Source organism: Triticum aestivum, chromosome 2A, assembly GCF_018294505.1.
Source record: "Triticum aestivum cultivar Chinese Spring chromosome 2A, IWGSC CS RefSeq v2.1, whole genome shotgun sequence".
NCBI lineage: Eukaryota > Viridiplantae > Streptophyta > Magnoliopsida > Poales > Poaceae > Triticum > Triticum aestivum.
The window spans coordinates 696836697-696863845 of record NC_057797.1 but is presented as its reverse complement, the minus strand read 5'-3'; the positions used below and the strand labels follow the sequence as shown (position 1 = coordinate 696863845).

General features: G+C 47.5%; 1 protein-coding gene across 5 annotated transcripts; it reads left to right on the top strand.

Annotated features, from left to right (window-relative positions):
- Positions 1–18602: 18602 nt before the first annotated feature.
- LOC123190329 (titin) lies at positions 18603–25307 on the top strand. 5 transcript variants are annotated; one of them, XM_044602952.1, is made up of 13 exons: positions 18603–18924; positions 19015–19783; positions 19924–20025; positions 20129–20458; positions 20548–21003; positions 21082–21231; positions 21322–21594; positions 21714–21989; positions 22098–22250; positions 22353–22502; positions 22589–24204; positions 24319–24795; positions 24895–25307. In XM_044602952.1, the coding sequence occupies exons 1-13, from the start codon at positions 18811–18813 to the stop codon at positions 25063–25065; spliced, it is 5037 nt and encodes a 1678-aa protein (XP_044458887.1). In that variant the 5' UTR covers positions 18603–18810; the 3' UTR covers positions 25066–25307. The 5 variants fall into 5 exon arrangements, with proteins under 5 accessions (XP_044458887.1, XP_044458885.1, XP_044458886.1 ...); XM_044602950.1 differs by having other exon boundaries at positions 21085–21231; positions 22589–24795; XM_044602951.1 differs by having other exon boundaries at positions 22098–22241; positions 22589–24795.
- Positions 25308–27149: the final 1842 nt, after the last annotated feature.

Here is a 27149-nt window from a genome sequence, read left to right as displayed (position 1 = left end):
AGGCGAGTGCCGGAAGATGTCCGCGGAGCTGAATTTGACGATCGACGCCCGATCAAGCTCGTCGTGCGTGGACGCACATGCTTTGGAACCTGTAGCCGGAAACGTGTCCGAGGTTCTGGCATCACAGATCTCACTTGGGGTTGGGTCTGTGTGCGGCTCCAACGCCGCTGAGTCTGCGGCCTCCGTGGCAGGGTTGAGCCTCCCATCCTCGGATGGCATGACCTGCTTCGGATCTAGAGCCGAAGCAGTTGCAGGTTCTATCTCCTGGGTGTAGATCGATGACAGATTTAAGTCATGTTCATCGTGGTGCCAGGGAGCAGCTACTGCCGCGGTCTCGAGTCCGTCGAAGATCAAGTCTCCGCGGATGTCTGTGACATAGTTAAAGCTTCCAAATATGACCTGATGGCCAGGGGCATAGCTATCGATCTGCTCTAGATGGCCAAGTGAGTTGGCCCGCAATGCGAAGCCGCCGAACACGAAGATCTGTCCGGGGAGGAAGGTTTCTCCCTGGACCATGTTGTTGTTGATGATTGACGGGGCCATCGAACCTCTTGGCGACGACACAACGGAACTCTCAATGAAAGCACCAATGTTGATGTCAAAACCGGCGGATCTCGAGTAGGGGGTCCCGAACTGTGTGTCTGAGGTTGATGGTAACAGGAGACAGGGAACACAATGTTTACCCAGGTTCGGGCCCTCTCGATGGAGGTAAAACCCTACGTCCTACTAGATTAATATTGATGAGTATAGGGGTTACAAGAGTTGATCTACCACGAGATCGTAATGGCTAAACCCTAGAAGTCTAGCCTATCTGATTATGATTGTTCTTACAGACTAAACCCTCAAGTTTATATAAACACCGGAGGGGACTAGGGTTATACGAAGTCGGTTACATAGAAAGGAAAAAGTATATCCGGCCGCCTGGTTGCCATCCACGCAAAGAAGAGCCCTATTCGGACACGGGAGAAAGTCTTCCATCTTGTATCCTCATGGCCCAATAGTCCGGCCCATGTCCAACAGACCAGACGCCCGAGGACCCCTTAGTCCAGGAGTCCCTCATGCCCACTTCGGTGGCCTCCCGTACCCCTTCTTTGCACTATAAATTCCCAAATATTCCGAAACCCCTTGGGGTGAACCTAGATCAGAAGTTCTGCCGCCGCAAGGCTCTGTAGCCACCAAAAACAACCTAGACCCCGTTTCGGCACCCTGTCGAAGGGGGGATCATCTCCGGTGGCCATCTTCATCATCCCGGTGGCCACCACGATGAGGAGGGAGTAGTCCACCCTCGGGGCTGAGGGTTTGCACCAGTAGCTATGTGTTTACTCTCTCTCTCTCTCTCTCTCGTGTTCCTGAGATGTCACGATCTTGATGTATCGCGGGATTTGTTAATATAGTCGGGTCATATGGTGTTTTCCCCTCTCTATCTTGTTGTGATGAACTGAGTTTTCCCTTTGAGATTTCGTTGTTATCGGATTGAATACTTTTATGGATTTGAGAACACTTGATATATGTCTTGCAATTGAATACTTGTGGTGACAATGGGGTATTTGAAAGTACAACTATCCCTGGGTGGTTTTGGTAATTCCCAACAACATATAGCTCATTGAACTAATGCTCTTTCAAGATGATCATTTCAGAAAGTTCAATGATTGGCATGGTATGGACTAGGAATGTGGACGCCTCAAAATGCTAAGGACACACATTGGCTCAAGCTCAAGACTCTACATTTTCATTTTAGTGATCCAAGATCACATTGAGTCCATAGGAAAAGCCAATACTATTAAAAGGGATGAGGTGTTGCTTAATGGCTTGCTTGCTCAAAATGCTTAGTGATATGCTCCAAAAGCCCTCAACCACTTCCTCATATCCACATATGTCCCAAACCAAAAGTCAAACTCGGCCCACCGATTTGATCTATCTGGCGCCACCGAGTTCATTTGACATAGCCACTGCCAGATACCCTAATCAGTTCGGTCTCACCGATAGGGATCTCAGTCTCACCGAGATGGGATTGCGAACTCTCTGTTTCCATAACATTTTGGCCTAACCGAGATGAGCGATCGGTCCCACCGAGTTCGCAATGCAATCTCTTTGTTTCCCTCTCGTAATGTTTTGGTCTCACCGAAATGAGCGCTTCGGTCCCACCGAGTTTGCCTAACCAACTCTCTGTTTGCCTATTACAGAAATCGGTCTTACCGACTTTATGTGATCGGTCTCACCGAAATTACGTTATGCCCTAACCCTAATGAAATTGGTCCCACCGAGTTGACATGTCGGTCCCACCAACAATCCTAACATTCACATTTTGAACTAAATCAGTCTGGCCGAGTTTCATGATTCGGTCCCACCGAGTTTGCTGAATTGTGTGTAACGGTTAGATTTTGTGTGGAGGCTATATATACCCATCCACCCACTCTTCATTCGTGTAGAGAGCTATCAGAATGTTCCTACACTTCCAACATACATTTTCTGAGAGAGAACCACCTACTCATGTGTTGAGACCAAGATATTCCATTCCAACCACAAGAATCTTGATCTCTAGCCTTCCCCAAGTTGCTTTCCACTCAAATCATCTTTCCACCAAATCCAAATCTGTGAGAGAGAGGTGAGTGTTGGGGAGACTATCATTTGAAGCCCAAGAGCTAGGAGTTCATCATCAACACACCATCTATTACCTTTTGGAGAGTGGTGTCTCCTAGATTGGTTAGGTGTCACTTGGGAGCCTCTGTCAAGATTGTGGAGTTGAACCAAGGAGTTTGTACGGGCAAGGAGATCGCCTACTTCGTGAAGATCTACCCTAGTGAGGCAAGTCCTTCATGGGAGATGGCCGTGGTGGGATAGATAAGGTTACTTCTTGGTGGACCCTTCGTGGGTGGAGCCCTCCGTGGACTCGCATAGCCATTACCCTTCGTGGGTTGAAGTCTCCATCAACGTGGACGTACGATAGCACCAACCACGCCAAAAATCTCTGTGTCTACATTGCATTTGCTCCCTCCAAACTCCTCCCTTTACCTTCATGTGCAATATTTTTACATTCCGCTGTTGTACTCTTAGACTTGCATGTGTAGGTTGATTGCTTGACTTGTGCTAAGTTGCTAAAATCCGCCAAGACTTAAAATTGGGAAAAGAATAGATTTTTATTTGGTCAAGTAGTCTAATCACCCCCCCCCCCCTCTAGACATACTTTCGATCCTACAAGTGGTATCAGAGCTTTGGTCTCCATTTGCCTTGATTTGCATAGCTTTGGTGATCATAGCCTTAGTTTCACAACCTAGGAGAGTATGGCGTCTAGCGAGGGAAATTACCACTATAGAGGTCCTTACTTTGATGGTACTAATTTTGCTAGTTGAAAGCATAAGATGAATATGCATATTCTTGGAGATAACCCTGCCGTTTGGGCTATTGTGTGTATTGGATTGCAAGGTGAATTCTTTGATGGGAGACAAACGAACTGTGAAGCTACCGTGGAAGAGTTGAAGATGTTGCAATACAATGCTCAAGCTTGCGACATCCTCTTCAATGGATTGTGCCCCGAAGAATTCAACAATATTAGCCGTCTTGAGAATGCAAAGAAAATTTGGGATACTTTGATTGAGATGCACGAGGGTACCGACTCCATCAAGGAATCCAAATTGGATGTGCTTCAAAGTCAACTTGACAAGTTCAAAATGAAGGATGGTGAAGGTGTCGCTGAAATGTACTCTAGGCTTACTCTCATCACAAATGAGATTGTCGGCTTAGGAAGTGAAGAGATGACCGATAGATTCATCATCAAGAAGATCCTAAGAGCCTTGGATGGAAAATATGATACCATGTGCATATTGATCCAAATAATGCCCAGTTACAAAGATCTCAAGCCAACGGAAGTCAATGGAAGAATTGCTTGTCATGAGATGTCACTCAAGGATAAGGAAGAGCTTCACAACAAGTCAAGTGGTGCTTACAAAGCCTCATGTGATGCTCCTATATCATCAAGTGAGAAATAAACCTTCAATGAGGAATTGAGCCTAATGGTGAAGAACTTCAACAAGTTCTACAAGAGTAGAAGCAAGGAAAGAAGTTCCAAGTCAAGGTCCTACAATGACAAAAGATCTTCGAGTCGTGAGCGTAATTGCTATAATTGTGGAAGACCCGGACACTACTCCAATGAGTGTACGACTCCCTACAAAGGAAGAGAAGATTCACCTCCAAGAGAGAGAAGGAGTAGAGATGATCGTTATGAACAAAGAACCTCTCGGAAAAGCATGGATTCAGAAACGAAGGACAAGTCATCAAGGAGCTACACAAAACGAAGACATCAAGCTCATCTTGGTGAATGGGTATCCGGCTCCAACTCCGAATATACTCAAGATGAAGGTGTTGTCGGTCTCGCACTTGTGTCATCCAACTCCTACGACATATTTGATTCACCAAATGAAGGGATTGGAAGATGCTTCATGGCTAAAGGCCCCAAGGTATCACACCCCAAGTATGTTGATTTCAATAGTGATGAGGATGATTTGCTAGGTGATGATGATTTTCTTATTAACAACTCTAGTGATGAAAACTATGATGAAATTGCTATTAATCATGCTAATCAAGATAAAATGAATGACGTTGATAAGAAGGAGATTGAGCGTCTAACTAAAGAAGTAAATACTCTTAAGTTAGCTCATGAAACTACCTTCAAGGATCATCAAGAGCTTTTAAAGACTCGTGAGAAGCTACACTTTGAAAAGCTCAATCTAGAGCAAGAGCATGGGTTCTTAAAAGCAATCAATGATGATCTTCATAAGAAAAGTTCTTATTACATTGCCAAGCGTTTACTCTTGTCTACTTACATGCCACGAGTAAAATCTAGCAACAAGAGTAAGAAAGATTCTTCTTCTAGTAGTAACAATAATCATGCTAAATCCAATGTTGTTGCTTCTAGTAGTTCTCTTGATTCCACTAATGATTCTCTTAGCCAAGTTACACTTGATCAAGAAAATAGCTTATTAAAGGGAATTATAGAGAAAGGTATTTACAAGAGCCTTGTCGGGAGTAAGCAATTTGAGGAAATTGTACGCCAGCAAGGAAGGCACCGGAAGAATCAAGGTGTTGGTTTTGAACGCAAGTTCAATGCCAAAGGAGTTGAGTGGGAAGAAGATAAATACCCCAAGATGAAGTTTGTTCCTGAACAAGAGAAGTATGATCCCACTTCATTCAAGGGAACACAAGCTCAAGATGATCTTCCACCACAAGACCACAAGCTAAAAGCCAAGGACAAGCTTCAAGAGGAGATTGATGCATTTGAACATGCTCCTAAGGCCTTGGTCAAGTGGGTTCCCAAGACTACATCAAGTTCTACTTCATCAAGTACGACTACAACTCCAAGGATTCCCATCAAGATGATGTGGATCCCGAAGAAGAAGAACTAGAGAGTTCTTGAGGGTGACTTTGCCAACATACTTCACTCATATTCATCTGGCAAGGACAAATGCAATCAACTTTCACATCTTGCACTAGTTCATGGAGTCACAAACCCTCTTGTTGGTAAGACAAGGGACAAGGTAACCTAATGCTTTCATGGACAACATCTTGTGTGAATTTCACTCTATGTCTATGGATATCCTTGTATGTTCCTTGTGAGACTAACCCATGTAAGTATTGAAAGTGCAACTCACTCCAATGGATTGCTCCAAATGATCTACATCAACATTGAGCATCTACATCTTCAACACCTACATGAAGTCATGATCGACAAACACAAGGTTAGTTCATACCTATTAGGGGGATATCACATCTAGGGGGAGCTTTGCTCTAAGAATTGAGCTAAAGCAACTCTAATGGTGTGAACACAACAATGCTTTATGTAAAAGTGGTGACCCCACTTGTGCTTAAACAATGAGTATGACCTACGATCAAATGTTATGATTTGACTCCTCAGTCAATATACTCGTATATAGATGACCTAGTCATCGCCAATTGCTTGATAGATGCTAGAGTGTTTGTGCATGCCTTGCCACATATTTCATTTGCTATCTTATTGTGTGAGCATGTTGGTTGCATATTATTCCCATTTGAGGACATCCATTTGTTGCTTTGGTTGTTTGGCTTATTTCTTTTTGCCAAATGGATAGACATGAATGCCTAAGAACTCCCTCTAGCTATCTATGTTTTCTCATCTCAAACTCTATTCATGCTACTTCACAAAGTTTGAACAAGTCAAATTCGGACCCTCCGGGTGAGGAGCACTCGGAGTCACCGATCCTCAAGGGCTTAACTTCCAAAACCTCTTAGTGCATTTCGGTCTGACCGATCCATTCCATTCGGTCATACCGAGTTCATTAAGTTGATCTAGGTTTTAATCTCAGTGCAACCGATTTGAACCCTTCGGTCACACCGACTTGCAGCAACCACTTGCGATTCTGCATCTCGGTGCCACGAGTTGTTCCACTCGGTCACACCAACAGAATCTGGATATATATACACAGGCTGAAATTTTGGAAATTTCTCCAAACACATCGCCCGCGCCTGTCTAGCTCTTCTGACTCGAGGTCTCCAGATCGTTTCCTCATCGCCTGCGACACAGAAGATGGTTCATTTTCATCCATCACCACTTGGTTGTCCTCAAAGTCTGGGTAGATAGGCATGTGCTCCTTGTCCAGCAGATATGTGCCAGTGCCCATCTTGGAGTTGATCAGCTCCTGGATCTGTGGGGCATACCCACAACTCCTCTTCTGATCTGTAGTTGTCCTCTTGATAGTTTCAACTATAAGGCTCATGACTTTGAACTTCTGTGGTACATCAAAGATATGAAGAAAGTTTATTGCATGGCCTCTGATCATCTTGTGATCACCTGACTTTGGCAAGAGAGTGTGCCTGAGGATCCAGTTGATAGTAGGCAAGCCTGACAGAAGGTAATGTACAGATCCAAACGTATGTGTCTCAAGAGCAGCATCTGGGATCTCCTTGTACATGTGTGCCATGGAGTTGTGATCCTTCTTCTTGTTGGCATAGACATCCAGGTCATCTTCACTCTCTTTCGGAGCATTGATCAACTTCGCCCATTCAGCAACCGTGGACTGGTACCTAGTACCTTCAGACATCCAGACAATCCTTCCATCTGGGTAGAAGTGAGCTGTGGAGTAGAACTGCATGATAAGCTCATCATTCCATTTTGTGAGCTTCTGAGCCACAAACTCATCGACTCCACACGCCTTGAAACTGTCATACACACTTGGATAATGTTCATCATTCTCCCTGATGTACTCCCAGTCGGCCCATCTCATGTCACACACTATGGGCTTCTTGTCAAGCAAGACTGTCTCATAGAAGTCCTGTTGTTCCTTTGTATGGAACCTGTAGTCCATAGTAGTCCTTCTCCTGGTGGCATATGGATCAGACTCTCTCCATAGCCTTAGACCTGAGTCCTTCCTTATCTTCATGTTCTCAGCTACTGGATGAGCATTATTGTGATCTGGAATTTTTGGCTTCAGCTTCCTCAATACATGTGACTCATCATCTTCTTCTTCCATTTCAGCTTCACACACTGGGGCCTTGTTCTTCTCCTCAGCAGGGATGTTCCTGGTGCTCCTCTTTGGTTTTGGCTTTGGAGCTAGAGCTGCAGCCTTTGGAGCAGTCTTAGGCTTAGATGGAACAGCCCCTGCCCCGATGGCATCACCCATAAGCTTCTGAGCTTTGGGTGTTGGTGCAGCATCTTCTTCCTCTTCCTCTTCAGAATCTCTCATGATTGAGGATCTCCCAAGCACTCTGGCAGTGGTCTTCTTGACCCTCTCTTTCCTCTTCTTCTCTGCCACAACCTTCTCTTTGGGTGCAGATCCCAAAGTCTCTTGAGTAGATGCTCTGGCCTTAGACATTGGAAATCTCTTGGCAGGAACCTTTTGCTTCATGTCTGGCTTGGTGGCAGCAGCTGTGCCATATTCCTTCTCCGGGACTTTTCTCTTTGAGGTGGTTTCTTCTTCCTTAGCCACATAGTCCTCATCCTCTGACTCTGAAGTTCTTTTCTTGCTGGCCCTGGTGGCAACTTTGGGTAAGTTGCTTAGGGTGCTCCTGCTGCCATCATCTGAGCTGCTAGAGGGACTAGTGCCCTCACTCAAGTGAACCTGCTCCTCTGACTTGTTCTGGCTATCACTCTGATCAGACATATTGCAAACACTGACATTAGACCCTGTGAATAGATATAGATGAGATAGAGTGGATAAGCATCACAAAATGCAGAGGTTTTTGCAAAAGAATGAGTCACAAACTTAGTTTTAGTTTTCCACAGAAAGCATTTCGGATCAACTGATCTGTAAACTCGGTGATACCGAAGTAGCTGTTGGAACCTAAACTAGTGAACTCGGTCAGACCGAGTCACAGTTTGGTGGCACCGAGACTGCTAGGGTTTCACAAAGTCCTGAACTCGGTCAGACCGAGAATCACATGTGCAATGGCCTGAGCCGAATCGGTGGTACCGAGTTCCACAACTCGGTGGGTCCGAGATGGTTTCGGCGGAAACCTAACCCTAAATTTTCAATTCACGACTAAACTACGGAGTGTTTTGACTGGATAAGAATGATCTCAATCATGGCAAGATACATGGCGAACACAATGTGCTAGGAATCAGATAGGGATAGCACAATGATCGAGTTCATACCCTAGTTCGGTGATGAACTCGCTACGGCGGCAACGGCGGGGATGATTCCTGTTGACGGCGGCGGAGACCAGCGACAGGAGGCGGCTGGCGATGAGGAGGACGATCCGGAGACCCTGGAGGCAGAGCGGGCTAAGCGCGGGTCGAGGAGGTTCGGAAAGTTTTCCAAAATTTGACATGTGGATATATATAGCCCGACCCTGTCGGTGTGACCGAGTGGAACAACTCGGTGGCACCGAGATTCATAACTGCAAGCAGTTACTGAAACTCGGTGTGACCGAAAAGTTCGAATCGGTTGCACCGAGGTTGAAAACCTAGATCGACTTAGTGATCTTGGTATGACCGAAATGGGTGAATCAGTCAGACCGAAATGCACAAAGAAGTTTTGGAAGTTTAAGTCTATGACGAATCGGGGACTCCGAGTGCTCCTCACACAGAGTGGTTCGAATCTAACTTGAACAAATTTTGTGATGCAGCATGAATAGAGTTTGAGACGAGAAAAGCATAGATAGCTAGAGAAGGTTCTTAGGCATTCTTGTCCATCCACTTGGCCAAAAGAAAAGGAAACCAATCAATCAAAACAACAAGTGGATGTCCTCGAATGAGTAAATTATGCAACCAACATGCTCACACAATAAAATGGCAAATGAAATATGTGGCAAAGCATGCACAAACAATTCTAGCATCTATCAAGCAATTGGCGATGACTAGGTCATCTATATATAAGTATATTGACTTAGGAGTCAAATGAGAACATTTGATCATAGGTCATACTCATCGTTTAAGCACAAGTGGGGTTACCACTTTTACATAAAGCGTTGTTGTGTTCACACCATTAGAGTTGCTTTAACTCAATTGTTAGAGTAAAGCTCCCCCTAGATGTGAGATCCCCCCTAAGAGGGATGAACTAACCTTGGGTTTTGTCGATGATGACTTCATGTAGGTGTTGAAGATGTGGATGCTCTATGTTGATGTAGATCATTTGGAGCTATCCTTTGGAGTGAGTTGCACTTTCAATACCTACACGGGTTGGTCCCACAAGGAACAAACAAGGGTATCCATAGACATAGAGTGATGCACACAAGATGATGTCTATGAAAGCTTTAGGTTACCTTGTCCCTTGTCTTACCAACAAGAGGGTTTGTGACTCCTTGAACTAGTGCAAGATGTGGAAGTTGATTGCACTTGTTCTTGCCAAAATGATAAGAGTGAAGTATATTGGCGGAGTCACCCTCAAGAACTCTCTAGTTCTTCTTCTTCGGGATCCACACCATCTTGATGGGAATCCTCGGAGTTGTAGTTGTACTTGATGAAGTGGAACTTGATGTAGTCTTGGGAACCCACTTGACCAAGGCCTTAGGAGCTTCTTCAAATGCATCAATTTCCTCTTGAAGCTTGTCCTTGCCTTTTTGCTTGTGGTCTTGTGGTGGAAGATCATCTTGAGCTTGTATCCCTTTGGAAGAAGTAGGATCATACTTATCTTGTTGAGGAACAAACTTCGTCTTGGGGTATTGATCTTCTTCCCACTCAACTCCATTGGCATTGAACTTTCGTTCAAAACCAATACCTTGATTCTTCCGGTGCCTTCCTTGCTTGCGTACAATTTCCTCGAATTGCTTACTCCTGGCAAGGCTCTTGTAAACACCTTTCTCTATAATTCCCTTCAATAAGCTATTTTCTTGCTCAAGTGTAACTTGGCTAAGAGAATCATTAGTGGAATCAAGAGAACTACTAGAAGCAACAACATTGGATTTAGCATGATTATTGTTACTACTAGAGGAAGAATCTTTCTTGTTCTTGTTACTAGACTTGACTTGAGGCATGTAAGTGGATAAGAGTAAATGCTTGGCAATGTAAGAAGAACTTTTCTTGCGAAGATCATCATTGATTGCCTTTAAGAACTCATGCTCTTGCTCAAGGTTGAGCTTTTCAAAACGTAATTTCTCATGAGTCCTTAAAAGTTCTCGATGATCTCCTAAGATAGTTTCATGAGCTAACTTAAGAGTGTTTAGTTCTTTAGTTAGAGACTCAATCTTCTCCTTATCATTGTCATTCGTTTCATCATAGTATTCATCACTATAGTTGTCAACAAGTAACTCATCATCACCTAACAAGTCATCTTCATCACTATTGAAATCAACATACTCGGGGTGTGATACCTTTGGACCTTTGGCCATGAAGCATCTTCCAATTCCTTCATTTGGTGAATCAAATATGTCGTAGGAGTTGGTTGACACAAGTGCTAGTCCGGCAACACCTTCATCTTGAGTATATTCGGAGTCGGAGTGATAGCTTCTCTCGGAGTCATTGTCGGAGTCGGAGCCGGATACCCATTCACCAACATGAGCTTGATGTCTTCGTTTTGTGTAGCTCCTTGATGACTTGTCCTTCCTTTCCGAATCCTTGCTTCTCCGAGGGTGTCTTCGTTCATATCGATCATCCCTACTCCTTCTCTCCCTTGATGGTGATTCTTCTCTTCTACTTCTTCTTTTGGGAGAATCTTCTCTTCTCTTGTGGGGAGCCGTACACTCATTGGAGTAGTGTCCGGGTCTTCCACAATTGTAGCAGTTTCGCTCTCGACTAGAAGATCTTTTGTCATTGTAGGACCTTGACTTGGAACTTCTCTCCTTGCTTCTACTCTTGTAGAACTTGTTGAAGTTCTTCACCATTAGGCTCAATTCTTCATTGAAGGTTTGTTTCTCACTTGATGATGTGGGAGCTTCACATGAGGCTTTGTAAGCACCACTTGACTTGTTATGGAGCTCCTCCTTATCCTTGAGTGACATCTCATGAGCAACAATTCTTCCAATGACTTCCGTTGGCTTGAGATCTTTGTAATTTGGCATCATTTGGATCAATGTGCATACGGTATCGTATTTTCCATCCAAGGCTCTTAGGATCTTCTTGATGATGAATTTGTCGGTCATCTCTTCACTTCCTAAGCCGGCAATCTCATTTGTGATAAGAGCAAGCCTAGAGTACATTTCAGCGACACCTTCACCATCCTTCATTTTGAACTTGTCAAGTTGACTTTGAAGCACATCCAACTTGGATTCCTTGACGGAGTCGGTACCTTCATGCATGTCAATCAAAGTATCCCAAATTTCCTTTGCATTCTCAAGACGGCTGATTTTGTTGAATTCTTCGGGGCACAATCCGTTGAAGAGGATATCACAAGCTTGAGCATTGTACTGTAGCATCTTCAACTCATCCGCGGTAGCTTCACGATTCGGTTCTCTCCCATCAAAGAATTCACCTTGCAAGCCAACACACACAATAGCCCAAACGGCGGGGTTATGTCCAAGAATATGCCTTTTCATCTTATGCTTCCAACTAGCAAAATTAGTACCATCAAAGTAAGGACCTCTACGGTGATAATTTCCCTCGCTAGACGCCATACTCTCCTAGGTTGTGAAACCAAGGCTATGACCACCAAAATCTATGGAAATCAAAGCAAATGGAGACCAAAGCTTTGATACCACTTGTAGGATTGAAAGTATGTCTAGAGGGGGGTGATTAGACTACTTGACCAAATAAAAATCTATCCTTTTCCCAATTTTATCTTTGGCAGATTTTAGCTATCTTAGCACAAGTCAAGCCATCTTAACACAATTCAAGCAAGCATGCAAAGAGTCTATGAGTAGCGGAAAATAAAGCATGCAACTTGCAAGAATGTAAAGGGAAGGGTTTGGAGAATTCAAACGCAATTGGAGACACAGATGTTTTTGTCGTGGTTCCGATAGGTGGTGCTATCGTACATCCACGTTGATGGAGACTTCAACCCACGAAGGGTAACGGTTGCGCGAGTCCACGGAGGGCTCCACCCACGAAGGGTCCATGAAGAAGCAACCTTGTCTATCCCATCATGGCCATCGCCCACGAAGGACTTGCCTCACTAGCGGTAGATCTTCACGAAGTAGGCGATCTCCTTGCCCTTACAAACTCCTTGGTTCAACTCCACAATCTTTGTCGGAGGCTCCCAAGTGACACCTAGCCAATCTAGGAGACACCACTCTCCAAGAAGTAACAAATGGTGTGTTGATGATGAACTCCTTGCTCTTGTGCTTCAAATGATAGTCTTCCCAACACTCAACTCTCTCTCATAGGATATGGATTTGGTGGAAAGAAGATTCGAGTGGAAAGAAACTTGGGGAAGGCTAGAGATCAAGATTCATATGGTGGGAATGGAATATCTTGGCCTCAACACATGAGTAGGTGGTTCTTTCTCAGAAAATGTGTATTGGAAGTGTAGGTATGTTCTAATGGCTCTCTCCACGAATGAAGAGTGGGTGGAGGGGTATATATAGCCTCCACACAAAAACTAACCGTTACACACAATTTACCAATCTCGCTGAGACCGAATTAAGAAACTCGGTCAGACCGATTTAGCAAACCTAGTGACCGTTAGGATTTTCGGTGGGACTGAGATGCAACTCAGTAGGACCGATATGGTTAGGGTTAGGGCATAACGTAATATCGGTGTGACCGATTACACAAACTCGGTGGGACCGATTTTGGTAATAAGCTAACCAGAGAGTTGGTCAGGTAAACTCGGTGGGACCGATCGCTCAATTCGGTGGGACCGAAATGTTACAAAAGAAAAACAAAGAGTTTACATTGCAATCTCGGTGGGACCGATCGCTCATCTCGGTAGGACTGAAACATTATGAAGGGAAATAGAGAGATTACAACCCCATCTCGGTGTGACCGAGATCCCTATCGGTGAGACCGGTTTGCCTAGGGTTTGTGGCAGTGGCTATGACATTTGAAACTCGGTGGCGCCGGATAGAGAGAATCGGTGGGGCCGAGTTTGACTTTTGGTTTAGGTCATATGTGGATGTGGGAAGGTAGTTGAGGGTTTTGGAGCATATCACTAAGCACTATGAAGCAAGAACCTCATTAAACAACACCTCATCCCTCGTTGATAGTATTGGCTTTTCCTATAGACTCAATGTGATCTTGGATCACTAAAATATAAAAATGTAGAGTCTTGAGCTTTGAGCTTGAGCCAATCTTTTTATCCTTAATATTTTGAGGGGTCCACTTTCCTCATGCATGCCATGCCATTCATTGAGCTTTTCCTAAAATATTAATCTTGGAATAGCATTAGCTCAATGAGCTATATGTTGTTAGGAATTACCAAAACCACCTAGGGATAGTTGCACTTTCACCAAGACATTCCAATCCAACCACAAGAATCTTGATCTCTAGCCTTCCCCAAGTTGCTTTCCACTCAAATCATCTTTCCACCATAGCCAAATCTGTGGGAGAGAGTTGAGTGTTGGGGAGACTATCATTTGAATCACAAGAGCAAGGAGTTCATCATCAACATGCCATCTATTACCGTTTGGAGAGTGGTGTCTCCTAGATTGGTTAGGTGTCACTTGGGAGCCTTCGTCAAGATTGTGGAGTTGAACCAAGGAGTTTGTAAGGGCAAGGAGATCGCCTACTTCGTGAAGATCTACCCAAGTGAGGCAAGTCCTTCGTGGGCGATGGCCATGGTAGAATAGACAAGGTTGCTTCTTCATGGACCCTTAGTGGGTGGAGCCCTCCGTGGACTCGCGCAACCGTTACCCTTCGTGGGTTGAAGTCTTCATCAACGTGGATGTACGATAGCACCATCTATCAGAACCACGCCAAAAATCTCCGTGTCTACATTGCGTTTGCCTTTCCAAACCCCTCCATTTACCTTCATATGCAATATTTTACATTCCGCTGCTATACTCTTAGAATTGCATGTGTAGGTTGATTGCTTGACTTGTGATAAGTTGTTAAAATCTGCCAAGACTTAAAACTGGGAAATGCCTAGGTTTTTATTTGGTCAATTAGTCTAATCACCCCCCCCCCTCTAGACCTACTTTCGATCCTACAAGGGCAATCGTCACAAGGGGTTGGACAAAATTTGTTCGCGCCTATGGTATGCACGAGGGCACATTATGGGCATTTCGCTTCTTCAACACCATCGGCGGCCAAAATAATTTACACTTCTCTCTTCACCTTTACCGCCTCTAAATATTGTGATTCATCATAGTTAATTGCTATCTAATCATGTAATTACTAAACATATTGTACTAAGAATTTAATTTATGGATTGGTTGTTGAACCATTGTGTTGAGAATTTGAATTCCATGTTTCATATTTCAAAATTTCCATTTCGAATAATAAATTACAGGGAAGAATAAAATTAAACATGAGTGAATAAAATAATGTACACATGGTTAGAAAGAAAACAGCATGTGCGATGGAAAATATAGAATAGACGGTTCTTTGACGTGAAACGTTTGCGATGCTCGACGGATGCACACACGGTTTTGTCTCATATGTGTGTGCTATTCATGGTAATACGGCAAATGTTTCAAACCTATATGCGTGTTTAATATTGGACAAAAAGAAGACGGTGCATATATGGAGCCCGTGTGTGATAGGAATACCTATCTCACACAGTGATTAAAATGGACACGTTGGCGATAGTAGAGGCACCGCACATATATTACATTTTTGAATTGTGTGCAATAACGTACTAATTGCAAACACATCGGTAAATTAAATGTTTGTGATATTGACCTTTTCCACACGACTATAGCAAGCGTTATCATTTTGGGTGTCTCTGGGATCAGAAACGTAATGTCGAGACATAGGACAAGCGTGACTTCTCATACGTTTATTCTATGACAATCATCAGTAGCCGCTCGCCTATCCCCGACGATTTCTGGATCGTGTGAGAAGGACCCCCCCCTATCGCACACACTGACCAGGCGACGATTTAAAATGACGTCACGGAAAGGGGTTAAAAGCGTTTGTATAGCACGTAACGGTACCAGTGGTGGGACCTTCTTGCTTCATAATTTTGCAAAGCTCGCGAACTATCGATGGGTTCCCAATCCCTCGACGTTTCCAGCTTAAGAAACTCAATATGACTGGCAGGGCTGCTCCGCAGCTGCTACTGAATATTTAGAAGGGGGGTCAGTTTCTTCTTCTTTGGATCATGATCAGACCCGTTCCCATCAGGCTGAGACTCATCATTCTCATTAGGCAAAGTAATTGCACCATCCGTTATCATCGGGGTGCTTATACTCTCCTATAAACATGTGTCTGTTGAGGCCCACCCTTGTGTTTGTTTTGATGTTGGTTCCTCTTCTGGGGGACGTAACCTCAGCGTTAGCACTGTTCTGGGAGTTCGTCGACTTAGCCTCATGCCTACTTTGGTGTGTATTATGCTGATCACATGTAGAACTGTCTCCAAAACTCGTTTTCTTCCATTCTTCTGGTGCCCTCAGACTGCTTTTGAATGGAAGATTACCTTTCTCATCTCTAGTACCCGGGGTAGGGAAAACTATATCAGAGTGCCCTAGCCTGCCACATGAGAAACAAAAGTGAGGAGCATGCTAGTAGTGAATGTCATACCAATCCCCTGTTGTTTCTCAATGTTGAGTCAATTACAATCCATCTCCTCAAGGGTTTCCTCATGTCAACTGTAACTCGAGCCCTCAGGAAGCTGCCAATAGGATCAAATCGGCACCACTTTGGCCTCCTTATCAATTTGCTATGTTATGGAAAGACCCCACGTATCGTTTCTTGCGTTGTAGGGAAGATTGATAAGTCTTGCACATAACTACAATTTATCAAATTTGGGCTCTGATGGGTGCATACACTCTTCAAATTGCTCCAGTATCACCGCATGTTTGCTCACATGCCATGGCGATCCATCCAAGACCCTATCTCTGTCCTGCTGGCTTTCAAATTCGGCCACGAAAATGTTTTCTCCCAGCGGGTGGACCACAAGGCCCCTAGGGTTTCCCCAAGCCAGGTGGAGTGCATTGGAGATTGTTTGTATATGAAATAGATTACGGTACAAGATCTTCCCCGCAACCAACCACTTGGTCTTCACTCCAATAGGAGCATCATCAATCACCAAGGGGTAGCCTCCTCCTCGGTGATATCCATCTTTCCCATCGTCGCCTCCATCTACACTCGCGTGGAGCTGGATGATCATCCAGTGGCTCCCTTCCTGGCGCCAGAAGAGGAATGATTCATGCCTTCTTCGCCGATGCACTACGCCCCGACGTTGAGAAACAGCAAGCTCCTTGGTGTTCACTCAAAACCCTAATCGCCTCTGTTGTCGCCGCCAGATGAGAGGGAGGGGTTTCAGAAAGATGTGTGATAGGCTTCGGTCGGCCGACCGAAATTTCGGTTGGTCATCGCACGGTCGTCTGATTTATCAAACCTGGGCCGTCTGATCTGCCCCTCTCCCCGACTCGCATGCCTCCCCTTTCTTCCTTCTTCATCTACCCAACCACCCCACTTCCAATCCTCATCCCCCCCTCATGGCACGTGTGACGGTTACAAAAGAAACTTCGGCGACGTCGGCGCGCACCCCCATCGTGGGACACAGCAACATCGGCTTGAACCTCGCTGCTTGTAGCTTGCGCTGCCAAAATCGCCGGAATGCCAGCCCCAATCCTCGGCAACGCTCACTTCGACACCCCGGGACACAACAACACCAGCACGCCATTCTAGCACGGCTAAGCAATGGTTTCCAGCATGGCCCCACCACCGTAGCTCACTGGCATCACTGGCCGCAGTAAAAATGTTGGCATGCCCCCACCCTTCGTAGCTCCCGTTGTTGCTGGTTCCAGCATTTCAGCTCGCCGGTTGCAGCATCTCACACACCGGCCGTTGGCGCACCTATGTCGCAGGAACCCAAATTATGTTGTTGTAGCATTCTCACTCTCTGGTTACAGCATTCAGAACAACGGTTGTAGCAAAATCGTCGCTGGCAGGATGCCATGGGTGCTCCTGTGGTAGCATTCCCACTCTCCAGTTCCGGGATTTCAGAACAATGTTTGTAGCAATTTGTCACCGCGAGATGCCATGGGTGCTACTGTTATAGCATTCTCACTCTCCCGTTCCAACATCACCATTCACCAGTTCCAGCAATTCGGAGAGTCGGCTATAGCAATCATCGCTAGGGATGCATGGGGTCATGCAGGTGCGCAACAAATTTTGTAGCCGGCTCCAGCAAAATTTTCCACCGGTGCCAGTATGACGCATTGCCGGTTCTAGCACGGGCCTCCCTGGACTTGCAGCAAAAATAGTGTCTCGTCTCGTCACCACGGCTCATCGCCGGTTCCACCATGGCAGCCTAAGCTTGTAGCACGGCCAAGGCATCGCCTAACACGAGGAGGACGACGGGGTGGAAGGCGCACTTGGCGAATGTGTCGTCGTGCCGAGGATGACGACCGGGATGGATGGCGCATGGCCATGGCGTCGCCGTGGCGCACGGCTATCGGCTAGCCGGTGTCGGAAGCTCGGATTCTTAGTAACCTCCATGGTCGTCGGGTTAGCAGCTCAAGGTCCACACTGTCCGGCTGAAAAAGGAAGAAGACGAGGACGACGGGATAAGGCTGTTGTGTGCGCGGGCCCATAGGGGGCGTCCTCGACCAACAAAAAAAGCAGCACGTGATGCGACCGGTCGAGTTTCAGCCGGTCGACTAATTACAAACATTTCCCACGTGACACATGTGGTAAGCAATCCAAACAATTCAAAAAAGAAAATTACAAACATTTCACTTTCGGAAAAGACTTCGTGCCTATCCAGCTGCTCTTCAATTTATCAAGTCAAATCCCAAAAAAAAAAATCCAACCGGGATCAGATCCTGAATTTGTATGCCAGAAGGGTCAAAACACGAAATTTTGCCCCTCCGTATACTCTTTAACATAAGATTTGCTCTTGAATTAACACAAGCTACCAATCAATTCCGAGGCGGGCGAGGAGAGTAAAGGCAAGCAAACAACGAGGCGACGATTTGAAGTACTCCTACAATGAACGTGCAGCGAGAGAGCAGATGATGCAAAAAGATGCCCCCCCATTTTTTATTTTAAATTAAAGTACCCTACCATATCCGCAGCGAGAGAGTCCGGTGAGAGAGGCGGCGGGACGCTCCAACCCCCAACGGTCGGCAGCGAGAGGAGACGAGAGGCCGAGAGACGCTCCACCAACCCGCCCAACGGTCGGCTGCCCCGAATTCAAAATCCGAACTTTTCGCCTTTAAATCCAGCCCCGACGCTCCATTCCTCAGGTTTCCCAATCGCACCTCCGCGCAGCCGCTCCAGCAAAGATTTCAGAGACCGAGGCCGACGAGGAGAGGTAGGTAGGTAGTTAAGGTAGGAGACGGACCCCGCCGCCGGCGAGCATGGACTTCCACGCGCTCCCCCGCCGCGACCTCCAGGCACTGGCCAAGCGCAACGGCGTCCGCGCCAACCTCAGCAACGCCGCCATCGCCGACGCCCTCGCCGCGCTCCCCGCGGTAAGTTCTTGGCCTTCGAGTCACCGTCTCGCGTCAGATCTGGGTCGGCGTCGGCTGGATTTGACTGAATCGCGGGTTTTGCCCTTGTAGGTCGACGGGATCGAGGAGTACGTCGAGCAGCCGGTCGTTGTCGAAGTGGCCAAGCCGGCGGTTCAGGCGGTCGTGGAGGAGGTGAAGAAGAAGAAGACGAAGAAGCAGGAGGCGGAGGAGAGGAAGAAGCAGGAGGCGGAGGAGAAGAAGAAGCAGGAGGAGGCGGAGGAGGCGAAGAGGAAGCAGGAGGAAGAAGAGGAGAAAAGGAAGCAGGAGGAAGAAGAGGAGAAAAGGAAGCAGGAGGAGGAAGAAGAGAAAAGGAGGCAGGAGGAGGAGGAGGAGAAAAGGAGGCAGGAGGAGGAGGAGAAAGAGAAGAAGAGGAAGAAGCAGGAGGAGATCTCGCTGGAGGAGCTCATCTTACTGGTGGACAGCGAGGAAGAGGGGGGAGAGAAAGCCCCAGCCGCCGGGCGCGGTCGTGGTCGCGGTCGCGGAAGAGGGCGAGGACGCGGTGCCGGCGGGCGCGCACGGGTCGAGCCTGTGGCTGCTCCGGCTACGAGGAGAAGGGCTGCGGCAAGTGAGACCGCGACGGAGGATGCACCTGCGGAGCCTGTGGCGGCTCCGGCTACGAGGAAAAGGGCTGCGGCAAGCAAGACCGAGACAGAGGATACCGCTGAGGAGGCCGTGCCGGCCCGTGCCACCCGCGCTCGGAGCCAGACGACGGCGGCGCCCGTCGCCGAGGAAGAGGCGCCCAAGACAAGACGGGCGTCGAGGCGGACCGCGGCGACCAACACTGGTCCGCAGCAGGAAGAAGAAGGAAAGGGGGCACAAGGTAATTTGCTTCAAATCTTTCCAAATCGATTCTCTGGTTCTGTTTAATTCTTGCCTAATTCTTTCCAAATCCATTTTCAAATCTTTAATTTGCCTAATTTCTTTCCAAATCTTTAATTCTTGCCTAATTCGATGATTCAGCTGTCGCCTCTGATATGGAAACTGCGGAAATGGAAGAAGATGCCACGAATACTCAGAACGAGGAGCGCAACGAGGTTGAGGAACAGAGCCATGACGACGAAGGTGAGACGGCCGGATCCCTCCACTTCAGTAGCAACTTGAAACTGATGCGTGTCCCAGGTTTTGTCCCGAACTATGTATCTGATTCTCAGATCTGTAATGGCAGGGGTAGTCGTCGCGGATACACCAGCACAGGTGCAAGAAGAGCCACCGGTGGAGAAGGAGGAGGACGGTAGGCAAGAATCTCCTGCCGTTGGCGTCGGGCGGCGAGGTGCCAGACGACGCGCACGGCCCGAGCCTGTGGCGTCTCCGGCCACGAGGAAAAAGGCTGCAACAAGGAAGACCGTGACATGGGTTGACGCTCCGGCAGCCGAGGCCGTGCCGGCTCGGGCCACTCGTCGCGCTCAGAGCCAGAGCACGGTGGCTGAGGAGGCGCCCAAGGGAAGACGGGCGTCTAGGAAGACTGCTGCGCAGCAGGAAGAGGAAGGCCAGCAAGGTGAGAACAGCTTGATTTCCTCAATCAAATCAATTTGCTTGCGAATTTTGTTGGATTTATCGCCTGATGCGAATTTTGTTTGCGACCAGCCGTTGCCTCTGATGCGAAAGCTGCTGAGCCTGCGCCGGTTTCCTCCGACGAAGCAGCTGGTGATGTTGCAGAAATGGAGGAAGAAGCCAAGAATCCGCAGGACCAGGTTGAGGAAGAAGAACCACCGGTGGAGAAGGAGGAGGATGTTGGGCAAGACCAGAACGAAGAGAAATCGCCTGCCGTTGCCGTGGGGCGGCGTGGTGCCCGCGGGCGCCCACGGGCCGAGCCTGTGGCGGCTCCGGCTACGAGGAGAAGGGCCGCAACAAGCAAGACCGTGACAGAGGAGGCGCCCGCGGAGGCCGTGCCGGCTCGGACCACTCGTCGCGCTCGTAGCCAGGCCACGGTGGTTCCCGTGGCCGAGGAAGCCGTGCCCAAGACAAGACGGACGTCGAGGAGGGCTCCCACGAGGAAGACTGGTGGGCAGCAAGGCGAGGAAGAAGAGCAATGCCAGCAAGGTAAGAACGGTTTGCTTGCGTCCAATCAAATTTGCATGCTCTGTTAGATTTATGGCCTGATGCAAATTATGTTTGCAGCAGCTGTTGTCGAAACTGTTGCGCCTGCGCCGGTTTCCTCTGGCGAGGGAGCTGACGATGCTGCAGCAATGGGAGCGGCCATGGATCCTCAGACTGAACAGCCAAACGAGCTAGTTGAGGAGCGGAACAAGCAGGAGGAACTTGCGACAGGTGATGATGCCCCTGAAAATGGAATTTGAAATCGTTCTGTAGCTGCAATGTCCTATCTGAAACTGATGATAATTTTGTTTGAAAAATCAGGTGATGATGTGGAAACTGATGTACCTGCTGTGCCCACTGAAGAAATGGAAAAGGAGGCCATGGATCTTCAGAACGAAGAGCAAAACAAGCTGGTTGAGGACCAGTGTCAGGAAGATGCAGGTGGTGTGGCTGATATGGAAACAGCACCCGTTTCCTCTGACAAGGAAGATGATGATACTGAAGAGATAGAAGAAGAGGCCGTGGATCCTGAGAACGGTGAGCAAAAGGAGCCACTAGTTGAGGAACAGAGCCAGGAAGAGGAACGTGAGACAGGTAATGTCCCTGATATGGAAATCGAAAGTTTAAATTGATGCGCGCCCCATATTTTCTGTTACTTGAAATTGATGTGTCTGACTGTCATATCTGAAATATATAAGAATGTTGTTTGCCAGCGCCTGATATGGAAACTGCTGTACCTGCACCGGCTTCCTCAGACGAGGCCATGCATCATCAGAACGAAGAGCAGAAGGAGCTACTGGTTGAGGAGCAGAGCCAGGAAGATGCAGGTGATGTGCCTGCTATGGAAACTGCACCGGTTTCCCCTGCCGAGGAAGATGGTGATGCTGAAGAAATAGAAGAAGAAGATGTGGAAACTGCACCGGTTTCTTCTGTAGAGGAAAATGATGATACTGAAGAAATAGAAGAAGAGCAGAGCCAGGAAGACGAAGGTGAGAGAGACTTCAGTAGCAACTTGAAATTAATAGGTCGTCTCCAATGTTTTTGGTTGTTGCAGCTTCCCGAAATCTGAATTTGATGAGAATTTTGTTTGCAATCAGGTGTGGTGGAAACTGCTGTGCACACACCGATTATTTCTTCAGAAGAGGGAGGCAGCGGTACTGAAGAAATAGAAGAAGAGGCCATGGACCTTCAAAGCGAGGAGCAAAACAAGCTTGTTGAGGAACAGAACCAGGAAGACGAAGGTGAGACAGGTGGATCCCTTCATTTCAGTAGCAACTTGTTCCACGTTTTTGTGTGGCTGCAATGCCCCGAATTGAAATTATAAACTGATGAGAATTTTCTTTGCAATCAAGGTTGCGTCCCTGACATGGAAACTGCTGCGCATGCGGTTTCCTCAGACGAGGGAAGTGATGATGGTACTGAAGAAATGGAAGAAGAGGCCATGGGTCCTCAGAACGAGGTGCAAAACGAGCTAGTTGAGGAACAAGCTAAGGCAGAAGAAGGTGAGACAAGTGTTTCCTCTGAAATTGATGCTTCTTCCATCTTTTCTGTAGCGCCGAATTATGTGTCTGACTCTCTGAAATTGCAGGGTTGTTTCATCAGGGTTGTTTCACGGGTGTACAAGCCAGTCCTGAACTAGTGGAAGAAGCAGCAGCACCAGTGGCAGAAGATTGCGGCACGGTTGTTTCATCAGTGGAAGAGCAGCAGGACGATGTCCAGCAGTGTGAGCAGTCTCCAGTGAATGTTGTTAACGAGGAAGGCCATTTTCCGGCTGAAACTGTCTCCAGCGAGGGGCCACTGGACATGGAGATTCATCATGGCGGTGAGGCCGAGGATCATCAGTTCACTGAAGAGACTGAAATGGTGCCCGTGGAAGCACCGGAATCCGGTGAGGCCACTGAGGAAGCTGAGGAGCATCAGTCCAGTGAAGAGACTGAAATGATGGTGCCCGTGGAAGAGACCACTGAGGAAGCTGAGGAGATTCAGCAGTCCAGTGAAGAGACTGAAATGGTGCCCGTTGAGGAAGCTGTGGAGGTTCATCAGTCCAGTGAAGAGACGGAAATGGTGCCCGTCGCCGAGTCGGCGGCTCAAGCCGCTGACGAAGCTGAGGAGATTCATCAGTCGAGTGAAGAGACCGAAATGGTGCCCGTGGACTCACCGGTGCCGCAGGAGGCTGCTGTGGAGGACCTGGAGGTTGGTTTCACCTGCCATGCAGACACCGCCATTGAGAAGGAGAATGAAGTGCCTCAGAGTGCAGCCAAAGCCAATGAGGAGAAGGAAGACCTGGCTGTTGAAGAGGAGGAGAATGAAGTGCTCTTTGGTGCTCTTTTCCAGAGTGCAGCCAAAACCAGTGAGTACAAGGATGTTGAAGAGTTGCAGCACGACATGGATGAGGCTACTGCAGAGGTCATTGGTGCTCTGTTCCAGAGCGCAGCCAAAACAAATGAGAGCAAGGAACAGCAACTGGTTGTTGATGAGGTGCACTATAACATGGATGAGTGTGCTGCAGAGGAGGAGAATGAGGAAGATATGGCTGTCTTTGGTGCCCTGTTTCAGAGCGCAGCCAAGTCCAGTGAGAACAAGGAACATCTGGTTGTTGATGAGTCTGTTGAGGAGAATGAGGTGCCATTCTTAGGTGCTCTGTTTCAGAGCGCAGCCAAGTGCAACGAGAACAAGGATCATCATCTGGTTGTTGGTGAGGCGCAGCATTACATGGATGATGCTGTTGAAGAGGAGGACAATGAAGTAGAAGCAACCTTTGGTGCTCTCCTTGAGAGCGCAGCCGAAGCCAATGAGGAGGAGGAAGATATGGCTGTTGATGAGTTGCAGCATAACAAGTCTGTGGAAGAGGAGGAGAACGATGAAGACCGAACCACCTTGGCTGCTTGGCTGCTGCTTCACAGAGCAGCCAAGGCCCATGAAATCAAGGGAGAAGGTCTGATTGTTGATGACACAGAAGAGCCTGTTGAAGAGGAGCCAAAGATGGAGAGTGTTGAGGCCACTGTGACAGAGGAGAGTGGCATCACCGGTGAGCTGACAAATGTGCCCGTCGAGGAGGACGACGGCGGCGTGGTGGCCGCCGACGACATGCCACTCAGCTCAGCCACAATGTTTGAGGGCGCTGTACAAGTGGTCACCGTCGAGAACCTGTCGCAAGCCACTGTAACTGATGACGAGAAGGTGGAGGAGGTGCTCCTGTCGCAGGCCACGGTGACTGATGACGAGTGGGCAGCCAGGGAGTGTGCTTTTTCCACCGGTAACCTCACACCGGTGGTCGACACTGCCAAGGAAGTGGTGACCATCGACTACCTGTCGCAGGCCACCACAGTGACAGACGACGAATGGACAGTCAAGGAGAGTGCGGCATTCGCCGGTGACCGCTCGCCGGTGTTCGACGCTGCCGGAGACTGCAGTGGCCAGGTCATTTCCCCGCTGTTCGCAGGCCTGTTCGAGGATGCCACCAAGTTCCTGTCCATGGACTCAGTCACCGTGGAGGCAACAACGGTGCCTGAAGCTGCCGCTGAGAAGAACGTTACTGAGCCCGTGGCAATGGAAAAAGAGAAGGAAATGAAGGAGGAAGGCAATGAATCTGAAGCATTGGGCAGCCTGAGCCTGAGGAAGCTTAGGGTCCAGCTCAAGGAGAAGGCTGCAGTGGCACAAGACCTGGAGAAGAAGCCAGTGGATCAATTTTCCATCCACCCAATATTTGAAGTGAAGGAAGGGAAGAAGCCACTGGACACGCTTAGCCTGAGGAGGCTCAGGCTGAAGCTCAAGGAGAAGCTCAATGCTCAGAAGGTAACCACCAAATCAACTCCATCTATCTATATGTGCTACTCAAGTGTATGCTCAAGTGTATGTTTTTGTGTACTGACGATCTTGGCGTTTGAAATGCAGAACAGAGAGCCAACAACTAGGGCGCCCCTCGGCAGGCTGGACGAGAACTCGGCGTCCAAGTCGCAGAAGAGGGTGCCCCTCGGCAGGCTGGACCAGAATTCGGCGTCGAAAACGCAGAACAGAGAGCGGAGCAGGGTGCGCCTTGGCAGGCTCGACGAGAACGCGTGCTGATGATTGATTATCTAACTCGGAAGATTTGGTTGAGAAACCATGGTTTCTCCAACCCCCTTGATCCTAACTTATCTGCGTGCGTTCTTGTGCTGTTACTTTGCGCGTTCGCCGGCAGAGCGTGAGAAGATTTGGCTGTATTTTTTAGTCGACTCTTGTCGTGTTCTGAACTTGTATCGGAGTGATTGTTTTAGCTTACTTCTAAGTGGTGACAGTTACATATATCAGAGTGTTTGTTGCTTGTCTGATCTCTGTGTCACTCGACTCAACGTATCTGGCCACTTTCAGTTCAAAAAATGGAAGTAATGGATTGATAACATGGCCACCAGAGGTGCCTTGATTAAATCAGCGACCTAGCTGCAGTTCACTACATACTTGGTGAGATTAGCCTATTCAGCGGTTTGAAGGTTTTTCAAACTTGATGAGATTCTTAGAACAGTTGTAGTTACAAATTTGCTAGGGCTCTCAGTCTACGATGGCCATGGTTCGAATTTGCTGGGGGGCAATGTCTTTCCGTTGGGATGGGGAATCCGTGACGGACCTTGACTAATTATTCTATATATACATTGAGTTGGAACCCAAAAGACATTGTTGGAGATGGTGCACGCCCCCTTTTTGGACTCCCCTTGGGTTTTTGATCGGAAACCAAAAGACATTGCCCCCCTCATCTATGAGGAATTAACAAGAAAAAACTGAAAGTTCCGTGAAGCCTTGAAAGACGAGGCTTGGGTCTCCAAGATAAAACTTTCGGCCAACTTCACCATCAACCACTTCCAGCAATTTGTTCGGCTATGGGCCTCTTTCTCCATGGGTTCCAACTCAATGCAAATGTGGATGACGACATTGTGTGGGAACACACTGCTAGTGGCCACTACTCGGCGGAATCCGCATATAGCAGTTCCTGGGTACGGTGAGACCCCCGATGGTGAACACGACTTGGAAGGCTTGGGCCCCTCCAAAAGTCAAGTTCTTCACGTGGTTGGCCATGCAAAACCGGATATGGACGACAGATAGGTTGGCCAAATTGTGGCCCGTGCACACTATGCAAGCGTGAGCAAGAATCGGCGGACCACCTCTTATTCAGATGTCGGTTCTCTCTTCGCATTTGGAGATTGCTCAAGGATTCGTTACAACTTCATCACTTGGACACTACGACATGGCACCCAAAGCCAACCATCAGGAATTGGTGGCATGTCCGATGAATCCATCCCAGATAGCAAGTGCGTTGGCTCGCTAATAATGCTCACATCTTGGACTTTATGGAATGAAAGAAACACAAGCCATAATTTTTCGGAAATGCTGCCCGGCAGACGGAGCAGTTCATTACGTGAGGCATGAGCCACGTTGATCAAACACCGTCCAAATAAAATTCAGTCACATTATATTCAGGTCCCCGTCAATACAGAATGCCCGACGGAGGCTGCTTGCAAGTTGCACCCCGAAACCAACCCCCAAAGGATGGGGACTACATCAGGGCCACATTTCTTTTTGCTCGTTCTTGTATCAGTTGCATTTATTCAGAGCATTCTAAACTGAATCTCTACACCGGATACCCGTCGAAAAGATGCATGATCCCACATGGCTGTCGAAACGCCATCTTTATTGGGAAAGAGCCTGCCGACAGATCAGTCTCGACCACTCAAAATTCACACAGTTCAAAAAAAGCCAAATGCAGAATTCCAGACACGGACTCACAACAGGGCAAAACCAACCCCCCAAAAAAGCAATGTCAACACCAGGCTCACAGCAGACTCATTCTAGAGTACTCCCTCCGTTCCGAATTACTTGTCTTGGATTTGTCTACATACAGATGTATCTAGACTCATTTTAGTGCTAGATACCTTCGTATCTAGACAAATCTAAGACAAGTAATTCGGAACAGAGGGAGTATTAGAGTACGTAGCCAATTTGCACAGTTGTTCAGATCTCATCTCTTGTTGTTTTGCTCATGTATGAGCGCTTTGCTAGTGATATGTGGCTGCGTGAAATAGGAGTAGGTTAGATTATAGACGGACTTCGGCTCATATAAGACAATGATCCTTGATTAATTTCTAACCATTTAGATGCAACGAAAGTGATGGCAAGTT